This window comes from Jatropha curcas, chromosome 6, assembly GCF_041381405.1.
Source record: "Jatropha curcas cultivar XTBG-Jc1 chromosome 6, XTBG_Jcur_1.0, whole genome shotgun sequence".
NCBI lineage: Eukaryota > Viridiplantae > Streptophyta > Magnoliopsida > Malpighiales > Euphorbiaceae > Jatropha > Jatropha curcas.
Window position 1 is genome coordinate 29,011,891 of NC_143156.1, and position 13,506 is coordinate 29,025,396.

Sequence of the window (13,506 nt, forward strand, 5' to 3'; positions counted from 1 at the left end):
ATTGTTTGTTTCTTAGCTTTTTGCAGCAAATGGAGAAAAAATATATAAATATTTAAAGTGCATGAAAAGGAGACACCAAATCTGAAATTTATTGAGGGTTGCCAATTGGATGCTTGTGAGGTATGCATATCTCGCGTATATGGGTATTGTGTTATTCAAAGAAGACCTTAGTTGATACTACTGAGATTTGAAGGAAAATCTCTTAGGATTTTCTTTTCTAAATTTTATCCGTGAAAATCTCTTCTTCTTACCAAGAATCATATCAGATTCAAGAATCTAGTGTCCTTTTCTTTTTTTTCACAAAGATTAATATCTTTCAATTCTATAAATTAATCGAGCAAATAGGATTAGGATTTTCTTCCATATGGTCTAAGATATCATGATTTTCTAAACTAAATGTATTTCTTTGAATTGCTGATAAGTATTTTCACTTCTTTTTTCGATGCGAGAAACTAATTTTATTTCACAAGTTTTTTATAAATTGAATAGTCGATAGTATAGAGATTGTCGGTTATTTAAACATATCTTACTTGGATGGACAATAAAGAGGTTTTACTTACCAAATTGGTAAAAACTCTTACAATTGAGAAGTCTCGAATTTCAATACTCTCACTCCTCACATAAATGAAAACGCCAATTAAATCACATATGATTAACAATCTTATACATATTTGAATATCGATTAGTTATCTAATTATATCAAGAATAAACAATCAAATGAGACTCGATTTGTCTTCTCATGTCTCGGTAGAAGATGTAGCCTTTCATACCCCAATTGGAATAGAAAAGAAAGAAACCGTTCAAATGAACTTGCCCCTAGGGACTTTCCAAATGGTTTTATATGGCAAGAATTTATTAATGAATTTCTTTGAATTTTATTCAAAGAAGAGGACTGCCCTTTTTGCTAAAATCATGTTAGCTTATCCAAATTTAATTTGTGAAACTTAATATGCAATTGCCACTATACTAAATTACTAATTCTATTTTTTTTTTTTTTTTTTGAAAATAATTGTAATTATTTATTATTTGACATGTAAAACTCATAAAAAAATAGAAAGTAACATGCACACGTGGTTGGCAACCACATCCTTGAAAGAGAAAGATATTTGTAAATGTGGATGTAGGAAATAAAATCCCCAATATAAATCACACTTAACACCATATAATTAATTAACTAACAAAACCTCTCTATATGACCTCACTAAATAAATATTGCTTATTGTTAATGACAATAGCCAAAATGAAATTCCCATCCCCCCGCCAAGTGCATGAACCCAAGCTCACACCCTCTCCTATATATACCCATTTCAGCTTCCCTTCCATCCTCACTCCTCACTCGCAAAATTCATTAAGCCAAAGCGGGAGAGGTAGAGAAACAGAAACAGAAGCATATATAATACAAACAAAATGCCTTTAGCTCCATCTTTAACTCTGGTCTCCAAATGTACTGTCTTTCCTGACCAGAAATCCACCATGGGAGACCTTAAGCTTTCAGTTTCTGATCTTCCTATGCTTTCTTGCCACTATATTCAAAAGGGTGGTCTTTTCACTCGCCCTCCTATTTCTATCGAATCCCTGATTTCTTCGCTCAAATGTTCTTTATCCAGAACTCTTACTCAATTTCCTCCTCTTGCCGGTCGCTTCAGAACTGACTCCAACGGTTACGTTTACATAACCTGCAATGACGCCGGGGTTGATTTCCTTCATGCTACCGCAACTCATATCTCTGTTTATGATATTCTGTCTCCAAACTACGTGCCGGATTGTGTCAAGACTTTTTTCGCTTTTGATCGGACTGTCAGTTACGATGGGCACTATAAGCCATTCTTGGCAGTTCAGGTGACCGAGTTAGCTGATGGAGTTTTCATTGGCTGTGCTTTGAACCATTCAGTTACTGATGGAACTTCGTTTTGGAATTTCTTTAATACTTTTGCCGAATTTTCAAGAGGAATAAAGAAAATCTCGCGCCAGCCCGATTTTTCAAGAAATTCGGTTTTGGTATCGCCGGCGGTCCTTCAAGTACCTGAAGGTGGCCCTAAAGTAACGTTTGATGAAAATGCGCCGTTAAGGGAAAGAATCTTTAGCTTCAGCAGAGAAGCACTTTTGAAGCTTAAAGCAAGAGCTAATAACAAGAAATGGATTGATAATTCGGGCATTGATGCTGTTGAATTAATGGGTAAACAAAGCAACGATCCGTTTCATCATCAAATTAATGGGAAGATGATGACTAAAATTCTTGAAAGTTTTTACAAGAACGCCGTTTCGAAACCGCAAGAAACGGAGAGCAACGGTTCTGCGGTTGCGGCGGTGGAGATTTCTTCATTCCAATCTTTATGCGCGTTGCTGTGGCGTGCGGTGACGAGGGCGAGGAAGTTGAATCCTAACAAAACGACGACATTTAGAATGGCGGTGAATTGCCGCCATCGATTGAATCCAAAACTGGATCCTCTATATTTCGGGAACGCTATCCAAAGCTCACCCACTTACGCATCAGCCGGTGACGTACTGTCTCGCGATCTGCGATGGTGCGCGGAGCAATTAAATAAGAACGTGCAGGCACATAACGACGGAACGGTGCGTCGTTTCATAGAGACTTGGGAGGAGAATCCACGGTGTTTCCCGTTGGGGAACTTTGACGGTGCATCATTGACGATGGGTAGCTCAGCTAGATTTCCAATGTATGATAATGATTTTGGGTGGGGCCGTCCTTTGGCCATTAGGAGTGGTAGGGCCAACAAGTTTGATGGGAAGATCTCAGCCTTTCCTGGGCGGGAAGGTGGTGGCAGTGTAGATCTGGAGGTCGTTTTGTCCCCTGAAACAATGGCTGGGATTGAATCTGATTTTGAGTTTTTGCAATATGTATCTAAGTGAAGTGGATTAGCTTAGTATTGAACGGTGGTGATGAATTGATGATGTTTATTTTTGTTGTTGATGATTTTCCTTTTTGCGGGTTCGAACTGTGAAGGGATGTTTTATTGTTTGTAATTTTGTGACATATTTTTCTAGTAAATTTTATTTTTCTGCTAAGATTTGACGAGTTGGTATTTTACAACACATTTCTCTAACAATAATACTAATCATCAAATATTTATTTTCTATTTAAAAAAAATTCAAATCGTATTTTTAAAATTCAATAAACCTTGCAAACAATTGTTTTTCTCTCTAAATTTAAATATACTAAAATAATAATATAAATCAACCTAGTAATAGATTCAAATTCAAATTTCTTCCTTAATACTTAAAAAATTCAAATTTCTTCCTTAATACTCAAAAAGAAGTTTGAGTAGAAAATATATTAGATGGAGTCTGAAATTACATACATCTAAAGGCCTATCAACAGACCATAGCTTTTTATATAATATTTAGTATTTGACTATACTTACTATTTATTGTGACATATTAGTAAGATAGCTGATAATTATTAAAATAGTCAACAAGCTATTGTAACAATTAATTTGGTCAAATGGATGGGTGATAATTTGTCAAGAAGCTATTGTAACAACATAAAATCAAAAACAAATTTCAATAAAAATCTTGAATTTTTGAGTTAGAGTAGCAAATTGACAAATATTGTAAACCAAACACTGCCTATTATCATTTTGGATACGGTTTGTACCAATTCTTTGTTCCGTCCACCGGCTATGACAAGTGACAAAGTCGCTATTCATTTTATTGGTTGCACGAGTGTCACATTTTGACTAATAAACATTTAAAATGTTGATTCATTTCATTTTTAATTTTTTATCCCTCAATGTTGACTATTTCAATACTTAATTACTAAAAGATTTTTTTTGTATTGCAATATGTGAATTTTTTAAAATATCATAACTCAATTTAATTATTCAATACTGGGTTAAATAAAAATCACTCTCACAATTAAACCTTTTAGAGATATAAAAAAAAATATTTTTTTTATTTTTAATTGGTTCAATATTCAAATTCAAGTCAATAAAAAGATAATTAAACAGCCAACATGTAAACTAGTATATTTTATGTATGGAATAGAATATGAAAATGAAGGAAATTAATACTTTTAAAAAAAAAAAAAAAAAAAGAGTGATTAAAGGGTTGTTTTTTATCATATATGAAAGGTCTAATGGACTGAGATAATATTGTGGTAGGCTAAACAACATAAAATAGCCTTTCCCTTTGAATAACAATCATCAAATTAATAGTAATTTTTATAGCGAAGAGAATTCAAAACTTTTCACTCATTGCAGCTTTTACAAAAGGTTGAAAGGCCAATCAGACCACATTTTATTCGCATTATATATATATATATATAAATAAAGAGGAGTTGATGCTTTTTGAATACCAAATTAACAATTTAAAAGCATAAACATCAATTAAAATTGCAATCACAATCAAGAAGACCATTGACCATATATACATAATACCGTCTTATCGTTAGCCTTTCTATGGCAGGCTCACCCACGTATTTAAATCAAATAATGCCTATGGGCAATGAATTTATATTAATTGAACCCACTTGCATAAGATATTAGTAATAAAATTGAACCCAACAAACTCAATTTTGGCATGGACCAACTAATTATTTCCACTTGTGAAAGTGACTAAAGTAATGTAATAATATTAGATTGTGGACACACATATGTACAAAGTCTCCCTTTGTAAAATATTATTTGAGTATGGAGACAAATTCATTGTCATTTATACATATATATATATATATAGAGAGAGAGAGATAGCTCAAACTTATCCACTATAAGTAAGCTCATTTGGATTAGTACGTTCCTAATTGATGTCTTATCATTTGGATTAGAAAATGGCCCTAATGGAAATTCTCTCTTTTTTAAAGAAAAATAATGTCCTACCTAATAATTTAGATTACTATTTGATGATATTCTATGAAAATTATTTTAAATTATGAAATCTCGACTAATAAATAAAACATATATGAAGGAGATATAAGTCTTATGAAATCAAATTATTTATCTTTTTTTTTTTTTTTTTTTTGTAAGAAATGAGCTAGCTAGCTTATATTATTCGAATCAAAAGCCAAAACATCCTAAAAAATAAAGAAGGGCAAACCTCCAATTCCAATTCAGTATGGGAACCAGCTGCCCTAATTATCATATGAGCAGTTTGATTCGCAGATTTTTTTACGAAACAATAGAAAAAGGATGAAAGCTCACTCAAAACAGCTTTACACTCCATAACAATCGAATCAAAACAAGAAAAATCCAGATTATCTACCTTCATAGCTTGGATTAGAAGTAGACAATATGTTTGAATGCAAACATTGTAAAAGTCCCTTCAACCAACTAAGAGTTTCCCTAAAGCAAAAAAACCCCCAACTTCACATCTTGAATTGCTACGATAGACATTGATTTTCCCCTTAAAAAAAACCCTTGTGATCTCGAAAAATCATATCAAGATCAAATTGATTATTAGCAAGAGATACGTCAAAATTACATTTAAATTCTCCACAAGGTGGCAGGAACCATTTCACAACATATGGTTGTTGCGTTTTAACTGTAAACGAAAGAATCTACACTTATTATCATTTTATATTTGAGGTTATGTTGTTTTTGAAAAGTTAGAATATTGAACTTAGAACCACGATATACTTAAAAATGAGAATAAAAATAGTAGATTATTGTCTTAATCTAATTATGAAATTATTTAATAGAGAATATTATTTCGGGTTCAAAATTCACTCTTGAGAATCTCTTTCTTCAATTATTTTAAGAAAAAAAAGAAATGATAAATTTTTTTTTAAATTTATGAAAATAATATCACTTGAAGGCTACTTTGTTGTATATAAATTCGAGATAATATATTCGGGCCAAGAAAATAGCTTTTCAAATAAAAAGCAAGGAAAAGAAGACTTATATCAACTCTTTATAGAGTTGTCAAAAATAAAATATTTCGTACACTGTATCATTCTTTATCAAAATACATGACTTACAGCAAGTGATCCCTAACCTAGTGATTAGGGTGATGCCTTGGTACTAAGATATTTCAGGTTGAATTCCAGGTGATGTCTTGGTACTAAGATATTTCAGGTTGAATTCCCTGATATCGTAACATTCAATTCATTCCTATTCCTATCGTTGTCAGTTGTCTTGTCCAAATAGGTTTTGTAATGAATTATACTATCTCTAATGGGCTAAAATACAAATGTGATTTCAGTGTTGGTCTCTTTCTGAAAAACACATGAAAAAAAGAAAACTTGGATTGGATGGCACTTGGGCTTAATCTAATTGGAGCAGCCCCCAGTTAGTGGCAGATTTGACATCTAGACATGGAAGTGCCTCTTGGGGATAGGCCCAAATGTTTATGTTATGAGCAAGTCCAACATTATACTGCCATGTGCATCATTCTAGATCTGGTTCATTGAAATTGAAACCCTAACCCTAATTCTTCAATAATCGTAAAAATCTCATAATGCAGTTCTCCGCTAAAAGATGAAACTTTCGAAATTTGTGCAAATTTGAATCAGAAGCAAGAGCCAGACTCGTCTTGGAAATTGAATCCGACGGTTCCGCCCTTTACAAGCTCCCTATTGTCGTTTTGCAGGTACACTAACCTTATCCCAGTCAAAAGGGCGTTCTTCAGAATTCTTGAAAACGTTTATTCTGATGATCTTGTTAGTTTCACAAATTGGGAATCTGTAACTAATTTCGTCAAAAGATTTTTTTTTTTTTTCGGCTCTTTGTTGAGATTGAAGAAATGTGGGTTTATAAATGATGTTAGTGGTGAGATTGGAAGATTACTGCTTAAGTTGGACTCTGTTTTTTTTCTGCGATTATCATTAGTGTTTGTTGTCATTATTTTCTGCAATTTGGAGACTCGGAGAGCTTTTGGTGATATTTTTATGTTCTTGTTACCTGTGAGAAAAGGAGTGAACTTTTATTTAACTACACATGGAGGCTTAAATTCTGAGTTCTTGCAACAATTATTGGGTACTGGTTTTCTCTTTGGGTTGCGTTATTGAAGGCTTCATAAAGTTTGAAAGGCAACTTTCTTTATGTTTTGGTATGGTGGTTTTGTTTGTAATGAATGGATAATAATGGGTATATAGCTAGTCTGGGAAGATTCTAAAACTTGAAATAATGGATTAATCGCGAGCAATGTAATTGTTCAAGAAAATGAGGAGGGGCTACCTTTTGAATTACTCAATTGCTTTTGTAGGTATGGTGGTCTCTGTTTGTTGCCTTATTGTTATTATGATTTCAGTTCTTCGACTTCCTGAGATTTCGGTAGGAAACAAACTAATGGGATCTTACAGGACCATTAAAAGCAGGAAGGTTTCAAAGGATGAAGGGATAGGGAGGTTTGGTGAGATGATGATAGAAATGTTGCCTGAAGATCTTGCATTTACTGTCTTTATACCTTCGGAGAGAGCTTTTGAGCGTGATCTGAAGCTGCGGGTGAATGATAGTCTGGTAGCTGATAAGAGAAATGATACTTATGCTATAGTTTCTAGGATTTTGGGTTTTTCAGCTATTCCTCGAACTCTTTCTGCAGCTATGGTATCCTCCAATAAGGACGTCTCATATGATTCAATATCTGGGTTTACGCTATACATTACGAAGGATGTAGATGGAATGTTAATAGTAAATAGAATTCGATCAGAAAGAGTAGATATTAGGAGAAGGGAGATAATTGTTCATATCATGGATGGGGTAATTATGGATGCCGAGTTTGAACAGTCAGTTCAGCCTGATTATGCTGAAGAAGATTGATTCGAGCATTATACTCTTATGCAAGACTGAAGCATGGGGATTTAGCTGCTCTGCTCACGCATAGCATTCAATTATTGTGTTTGAAAATTGTATGAAAGAAATTGCAAGTGTAATGCATTCACTTTTTCGGGTTGTTCTGCACTTTTGCTCTGTTTAGAATGCTAGATACTTTGCAAAACAACAAACCTTCAAAAGTTTGCAAATGGATAATATCTTGACTTGTAAGATTGTAAATACTGATGAAACATTCACGCTAATTCATTGAAAATTCGATTTGAATGGCATAATGCCAGCCCTTCTCGAAAGGGAAATATCATTAGGAGAGATTCTTATGCTAAAGAACGAACTTTTAGCTTCCTTCCAAATATTCTTAAGGGCAACTATCGTAATCAATCACAAGAAACACAAATTTGGAGGAATGTTTTCCAAACTCCATCCACCTCCCCAAACCCCTCCCTCCTCTAAGAGAAACATAAGGATTTCCAAAGCTGGGAAACTCTTGTGAGAAAGACAACCGCCAAAGTCAGAAATTAACTTCAAGAGGGGAGCTATCATGCGGGAAATTCAGACAGGTCAAATCCCTATGTCTAGCTACCAGCAGCAGCAGGAACGGCAACTGACTTTGAGTCTTCTGCTTTTTCGTGTTCTTTGTTGAGTATCTGAAATCAGATCCAAACATAATACAGAGTGCATGAGAAGAATGAAAATGCATAACCAATCAGACAGAATAAATTCAATTTGAAAGGAAAAATAAAGGAGCATATTCAGTTTGCAAGAATAACATCTAATATGACAACAGTAACAGGTTATGGTCTTCTTGGCCTACAGAGAAGCCTTTCCAAAGTGAAGAACAGATGCTTTTAGACGAGGCATTCATGTCTGAACTACAATTTACAGAGTGTTGTTGGCAAAAGAAAAATATGAAGTATATCAATGAGACTAGAGAGACAGAAGAGGGGCAGAGATAAGCAGCAGCAGCAGCCATAGGCATGAAGCAGTACTGTCAAAGATAATCAAATTTATGAAGGGAAAAAAAAAATCAAGATGTGGTTGCTGGTCGATTATGAATTCCTCCAGAATAAAAAATAGGATGTGCTAGCACTTTGGATAATATCATTTAAGCAATTACCCTCTCCACCAATGTGTTTTATGGAACAAAACAATTATGACATCATGCCCCAATGAGAAGTCAGGCTACTTCCAAGAAATGAGGAATACAGAAACTTTTGAAAGCAACATTTTGGACCATAATCAGCTCATTGGACCGTGAGGTAGATGCTTTAAAAGCTCAATAAAACTTGAACAAGCAACTTTTTTCTGAAAATTAATAATAGCATCCTCACCTTGTTGTTGATCAAGTTGTGAAGAGCAATTACACTTCGGATGAGGGAGGAAAGATAGATAACCAACATCATATCATTGGTTTTCACTGCACAGGTTGGAAATATATAAAAGACCAAATCAGAAGAAAAAAAAATAATAATAATAAGGGAAGAGTCCCCTGCCTCATTCCCCAAAATACCTGCAAATGACTTGATTAGATCAGCAACATTGAGGTTTGGAAGTAGATTGAACACATCCTACAAAATGCAGACAACAGAATTAAAGCAAGATAATAATTTTGTCATTATTAATGAAGGCATCAAAGTAAGATAGCATGAAGGTGACAAAAATGAAGGGTAGATGTTGGTATTGAAAATGGGCCCTGACTCATGAAGAATTTTCTTTGATCTTTTGTAAAGGACTGGAAGATGGTACTTCAATTGAAAAACAATTTTCTCTAAAACACATTGGTCATTTACTTCACTAAGATTAGCAAGTTAAAAAGAATCAAACATAAGAAAATTGAGGCATGAATGGCCTTTTACTTCTTGCTGAAAAATGGTCGTTCCACTGAAAAGCTGTTAAGGCCTCCAGCAATTCTAAATTCAAATCTAGGTAGATGCAAGCAGAACATATGTATAGAAAAATTCAAGGCCAGAGATAACTCCTAAGAGTTTATGTAAATCAACTTCCAAGAGCATATAGAGAGTCCTCAACATAGCAACACTCTCATCTTAAGACCCTATTTGAAGGAGTACAATAAAAGCCTGCATTCAGAAAAACTATACCAAATCCAATGAAACAATAAAAACAATTTATTTCAATGAGTTAGATTCTTTACTAATATTAAAATGAATTACTTGAATTTTGCTTCTTTCCCTTATTTTTTTTCATCTTGTAGAGATTAAACTGATAACTCCATGCAAAATACATATGTGACATCAAGACACAAGAAGGGGCACAAAATAACAAAACCTGTAAATGGTACAAAATCTCGTGGTTTAGTGGGAGCTTTCCATCAATAACAAGGTCAAGGTAACCACGTATTTCTCGAAGTCGAGCGTCCAAACCTTTCAAAGCAGTTAGTTTCCCAGTCACCTGCATAGACAAATTAAAAATTCAGTTTCCTTACACACTGATAGAAATAGAACTCAGAAACCTTTGCACAGAAATAGCTTAAAAATGAGAAATGAGGAGATAAAACTGAGAACATGCAGAAGGAAGACCTCAGTTGCAAGGGTGCTAATAGTGGTGTCCTTCACATCCCTTAGCAAGTGTTCTACACCTGTTAAAGTGGATAGAAGAGACATTATTATGTGTATCCCCCCTCCCCCAACAAAAAAAAAAAAAAAAATGCATGCAATTGAAGGCTATTTTGAATAACTCTATTCAATAAATAAGCAAATGTGGGATTTCAAGCAGCATACCAATTTCCTCAACCTCATGAGCAGCAATTTCTGAAGGCACATGCACAAACACCTTCTGGCTTTTCTGCGTGGCGTTCTGTAATCATACACAACTATCAGTTGACATCCATGAATACATGCCATCAGCTAATCTCCAAGCTACATGGAGGCAGTGTTACAAGGAAAGACTAGCTACAAAATACCCTTAACTGCCTCATGTTCTACATATAAAGGAAACATTTGTACTTAATTTGAGAACAGATGTCCTTACCTCTTTTACCTCTTCAACAGCACAGTAAGCTTTTGTGGGTATTCCCAGCTCTACTGGTTCGACATCAATTATGACCAAGACAGGATTTGGCACATAACTGCAATAGCAGAACAAAAAGAAGAAAAACAAATATTAATGCAAATCTGAGGGGGAAAATATTAAACAAAGATGAAATTTATTTTTCCAAGAGAATAGATATTCCAAGTTAGACAGTCTATTACCATCAGCAAAATAACAAAGAACTTAAAGAATAACAGGAGGAATGAATAATGTGATAATCTTACTCGGTAAATAATCCATGAATATCCAGGTCATTTTCCCTCAGTTTTGGACCTGTGCTGTACCAACCCACAACATGCTCCTTGGCTGAAAAGGTAATTTGGTAGTCTATTGGTCAGAATCTCCAAAAAAAGAAATGCAACATAGGCAAAATTATACCAGACGATACCATTTATCCTTTTGAACATTGAAAACATTGACTCATGATAATTGTGGTCAAGAAACCAGATGCTTGGGTCCTTGTCATCTTCTTCAAATGGCACTGAAAAGTTAAAATTCAATTTTTGTTGAGATTCCAAACAAAGCACTTGGTCTACAAACATGAGAATATGAAGATAAAATAACCAAAACAAGAAAATGGTTGTAGCGATGGCCTAATGATCATTCAAAGGTAGTTAACATGGAACCACTTCTTATGCAGCATTAATTTCAACACCAATTGCAAAAATATATGAACACCTGGAAAAATACGTTTCGACACCAAAATCTATGGGTATGACACAAAGCACATCCTAGTTTGAATAGCACGAAACATGTCCGATATGGCAATATCAATAGGCATTGTGCACATTAACATCTGATGGATTACAACAATGGCAATAGCAATCCACAATATGCCAAAATTCCCAAAGCTAGATTTACTATAATTTTCATACTAAATGTGGCATCTTTATCTTTTGAGTTTACTAGCCAAGACAACTTCAAATGATTTCATACATCCGCCCCACTACATCCTCCTCAAAAAATTCTTCATTTTCAATGCATATCAATTCCTTTCACAGGTAGAACTCTGAAATATGTTGAATGGAAAAATGAAATGAGTACTTACCATCCAGTATACAACTATGCGATTACAAACTATCTAATATTACGCTTATCTGCAGTTCAAATTCTACGTATGTCAGACTTCCTATATACATGGATAAATATATTGAATAAAGTAACATAACTTAAGAGTCCCAATGCAAAAATTCACCATCTCCAAAACTCATTGAAACACTCTCTTGGTTCTCGAGTCTCAACATTCTTACCAGGAAACTTAGTTCTACTAAAATAATTAATTCATATAAACTATCTGCAATACACAGTATAATACAAATATACCCAATTCCGCTTTTCACATATGCTGATCTGTAACTCAATGCAAAATTATATCCCACTAAAAAAAAAGTTCAAACACGAGAAAGAAAAACATAAATTGATAGGTCAACAGCAAAAGAGATCTAGAAATTAAACAGAGCCAGGCAAGAATAGGACCTGCATAGCTATTGGTAACGTCAACGGTGCCTTTGAAAGAAGAACCAAGCAAGACACCAACAACACGTTTGCGAGTGTCCTTGGCGACTCTGTTGTAGTTGTCAACGATGCTTAAGAGAACAAGTGGGTGTACTATCACCTTCTCTATCGGTCTAGCCGATATTTGCTGCGTCTTTATCACATCCATTCCGATTTCTCGATCTCTGATTCAACTTCACAATTGCCAAATTCTGTACCTCTCTCTTTTCGCTTCAAGTTCGTTTGATTTTAAATTCGGTTGCTTCTTCCTCAGGAAATCTTGTTTCTTTGTCTTCTTTTTTAACTTTTGTCTTTTGCTTTTCCTTTGCTTCTCTTCAATGATTCAGTAGTTTTTCGTTTATGATTGTTTGGGTCGAAGATTTCATGAGCTGGGCCTTTTGTTTATCCTGCCCAGTTCAAATTCGGAATTTGTCCAAAGCAATTGGGCCTATATGTTGTATCAAGTTTGAGCTTAATTTCTTGAATTTTCGGTAATTGTTTCTTATTTATATTTTTATTTTGTAAAAACCAAATGGACGGAATAAAATTACAGGTCAATATGAGTAATCCTTCCTTTCTCACCAAATTAATAAAAAAAATTTTATAGTTGAGAGAAATTATTTTATTTATTTATTAATTAATTTTTTTTCCTAATCTCCCTTTGTCAAAAAGTTAAAAATAGGACACAATTCCAATAAATTAGAAAAGGAAAACTTTCTCAACATTTCACCGACAAGTTTTGTGAAGATGACAGGAAAAGTTTCCCTTGTCAGAGAAGGTGCATTTCTAAATCTTTTGGAACAAGAGCAAGCGATCTTTTGTAGCTTTCTCATGACAAGAATGGGTTAGGTATATCAGCATCTAAACAAACAAAAATTGAGAAAGAAATTACAACAAAAAGGAGCATCAATAACAATATATTTTGGGCTTCAAAGAGTTGTACATTTAGCAAAAAAAAACTATATTAACCCCTTTTCGAATGTTTCTATGACTTTCCTTTTCTTTTGCCCAAATGATAATATTAATAAATGCTGCAATTCAACTTTTCAGCCACCATTGTTGAACTTTCTGTCCTTCTAATTAGTTTTAGTGCTAAACAAGAGTAATAGAGCATAAAAGTTTTTTACCTTCCAGCACCGTATATGTTTTTAATTCAATGGTCCTACTAAAAATGAAGAAGATAGATAACCTAACATGTTTATGAAGGAAAAGACAAGGTTCTTGATTACAGAAGGATTTT

The 13,506-nt window shown here is 33.9% G+C and overlaps 3 protein-coding genes across 3 annotated transcripts; 2 read left to right on the forward strand and 1 right to left on the reverse strand.

Moving 5' to 3' along the window:
- Positions 1 to 1,316: 1,316 nt before the first annotated feature.
- On the forward strand, positions 1,317 to 3,027 carry LOC105646589 (HXXXD-type acyl-transferase family protein). The gene has a single exon (XM_012232462.4). The coding sequence runs from the start codon at positions 1,408 to 1,410 to the stop codon at positions 2,869 to 2,871; it is 1,464 nt and encodes a 487-aa protein (XP_012087852.1). The 5' UTR covers positions 1,317 to 1,407; the 3' UTR covers positions 2,872 to 3,027.
- Positions 3,028 to 6,304: 3,277 nt separating this feature from the next.
- On the forward strand, positions 6,305 to 7,853 carry LOC105646572 (Fasciclin-like arabinogalactan family protein). The gene has a single exon (XM_012232443.4). The coding sequence runs from the start codon at positions 7,116 to 7,118 to the stop codon at positions 7,710 to 7,712; it is 597 nt and encodes a 198-aa protein (XP_012087833.1). The 5' UTR covers positions 6,305 to 7,115; the 3' UTR covers positions 7,713 to 7,853.
- A 93-nt stretch (positions 7,854 to 7,946) lies between these two features.
- Positions 7,947 to 12,607, reverse strand: LOC105646565 (26S proteasome non-ATPase regulatory subunit 7 homolog A). Its single transcript, XM_012232432.4, has 10 exons — positions 12,249 to 12,607; positions 11,161 to 11,253; positions 10,997 to 11,078; positions 10,713 to 10,809; positions 10,463 to 10,538; positions 10,262 to 10,320; positions 10,011 to 10,133; positions 9,235 to 9,292; positions 9,056 to 9,141; positions 7,947 to 8,371 (listed from the first exon to the last, which is right to left on the reverse strand). Exons 1-10 carry the CDS (start codon positions 12,433 to 12,435, stop codon positions 8,300 to 8,302), a joined length of 933 nt encoding a protein of 310 aa, XP_012087822.1. The 5' UTR covers positions 12,436 to 12,607; the 3' UTR covers positions 7,947 to 8,299.
- Positions 12,608 to 13,506: the final 899 nt, after the last annotated feature.

Excerpts from the sequence above, each read along its gene's own strand:
- LOC105646589 (XM_012232462.4), top strand. The coding sequence starts at position 1,408 with ATGCCTTTAGCTCCATCTTTAACTCTGGTCTCCAAATGTACTGTCTTT.
- LOC105646572 (XM_012232443.4), top strand. The coding sequence starts at position 7,116 with ATGAGGAGGGGCTACCTTTTGAATTACTCAATTGCTTTTGTAGGTATG.
- LOC105646565 (XM_012232432.4), bottom strand. The coding sequence starts at position 12,435 with ATGGATGTGATAAAGACGCAGCAAATATCGGCTAGACCGATAGAGAAG. Across the intron at positions 10,810-10,996 it reads ATTCATGGATTATTTACCGA|TTATGTGCCAAATCCTGTCT; the intron begins GTAAGATTATCA and ends CTGCTATTGCAG. Across the intron at positions 8,372-9,055 it reads ACAACTTGATCAACAACAAG|ATACTCAACAAAGAACACGA; the intron begins GTGAGGATGCTA and ends ATCTGATTTCAG.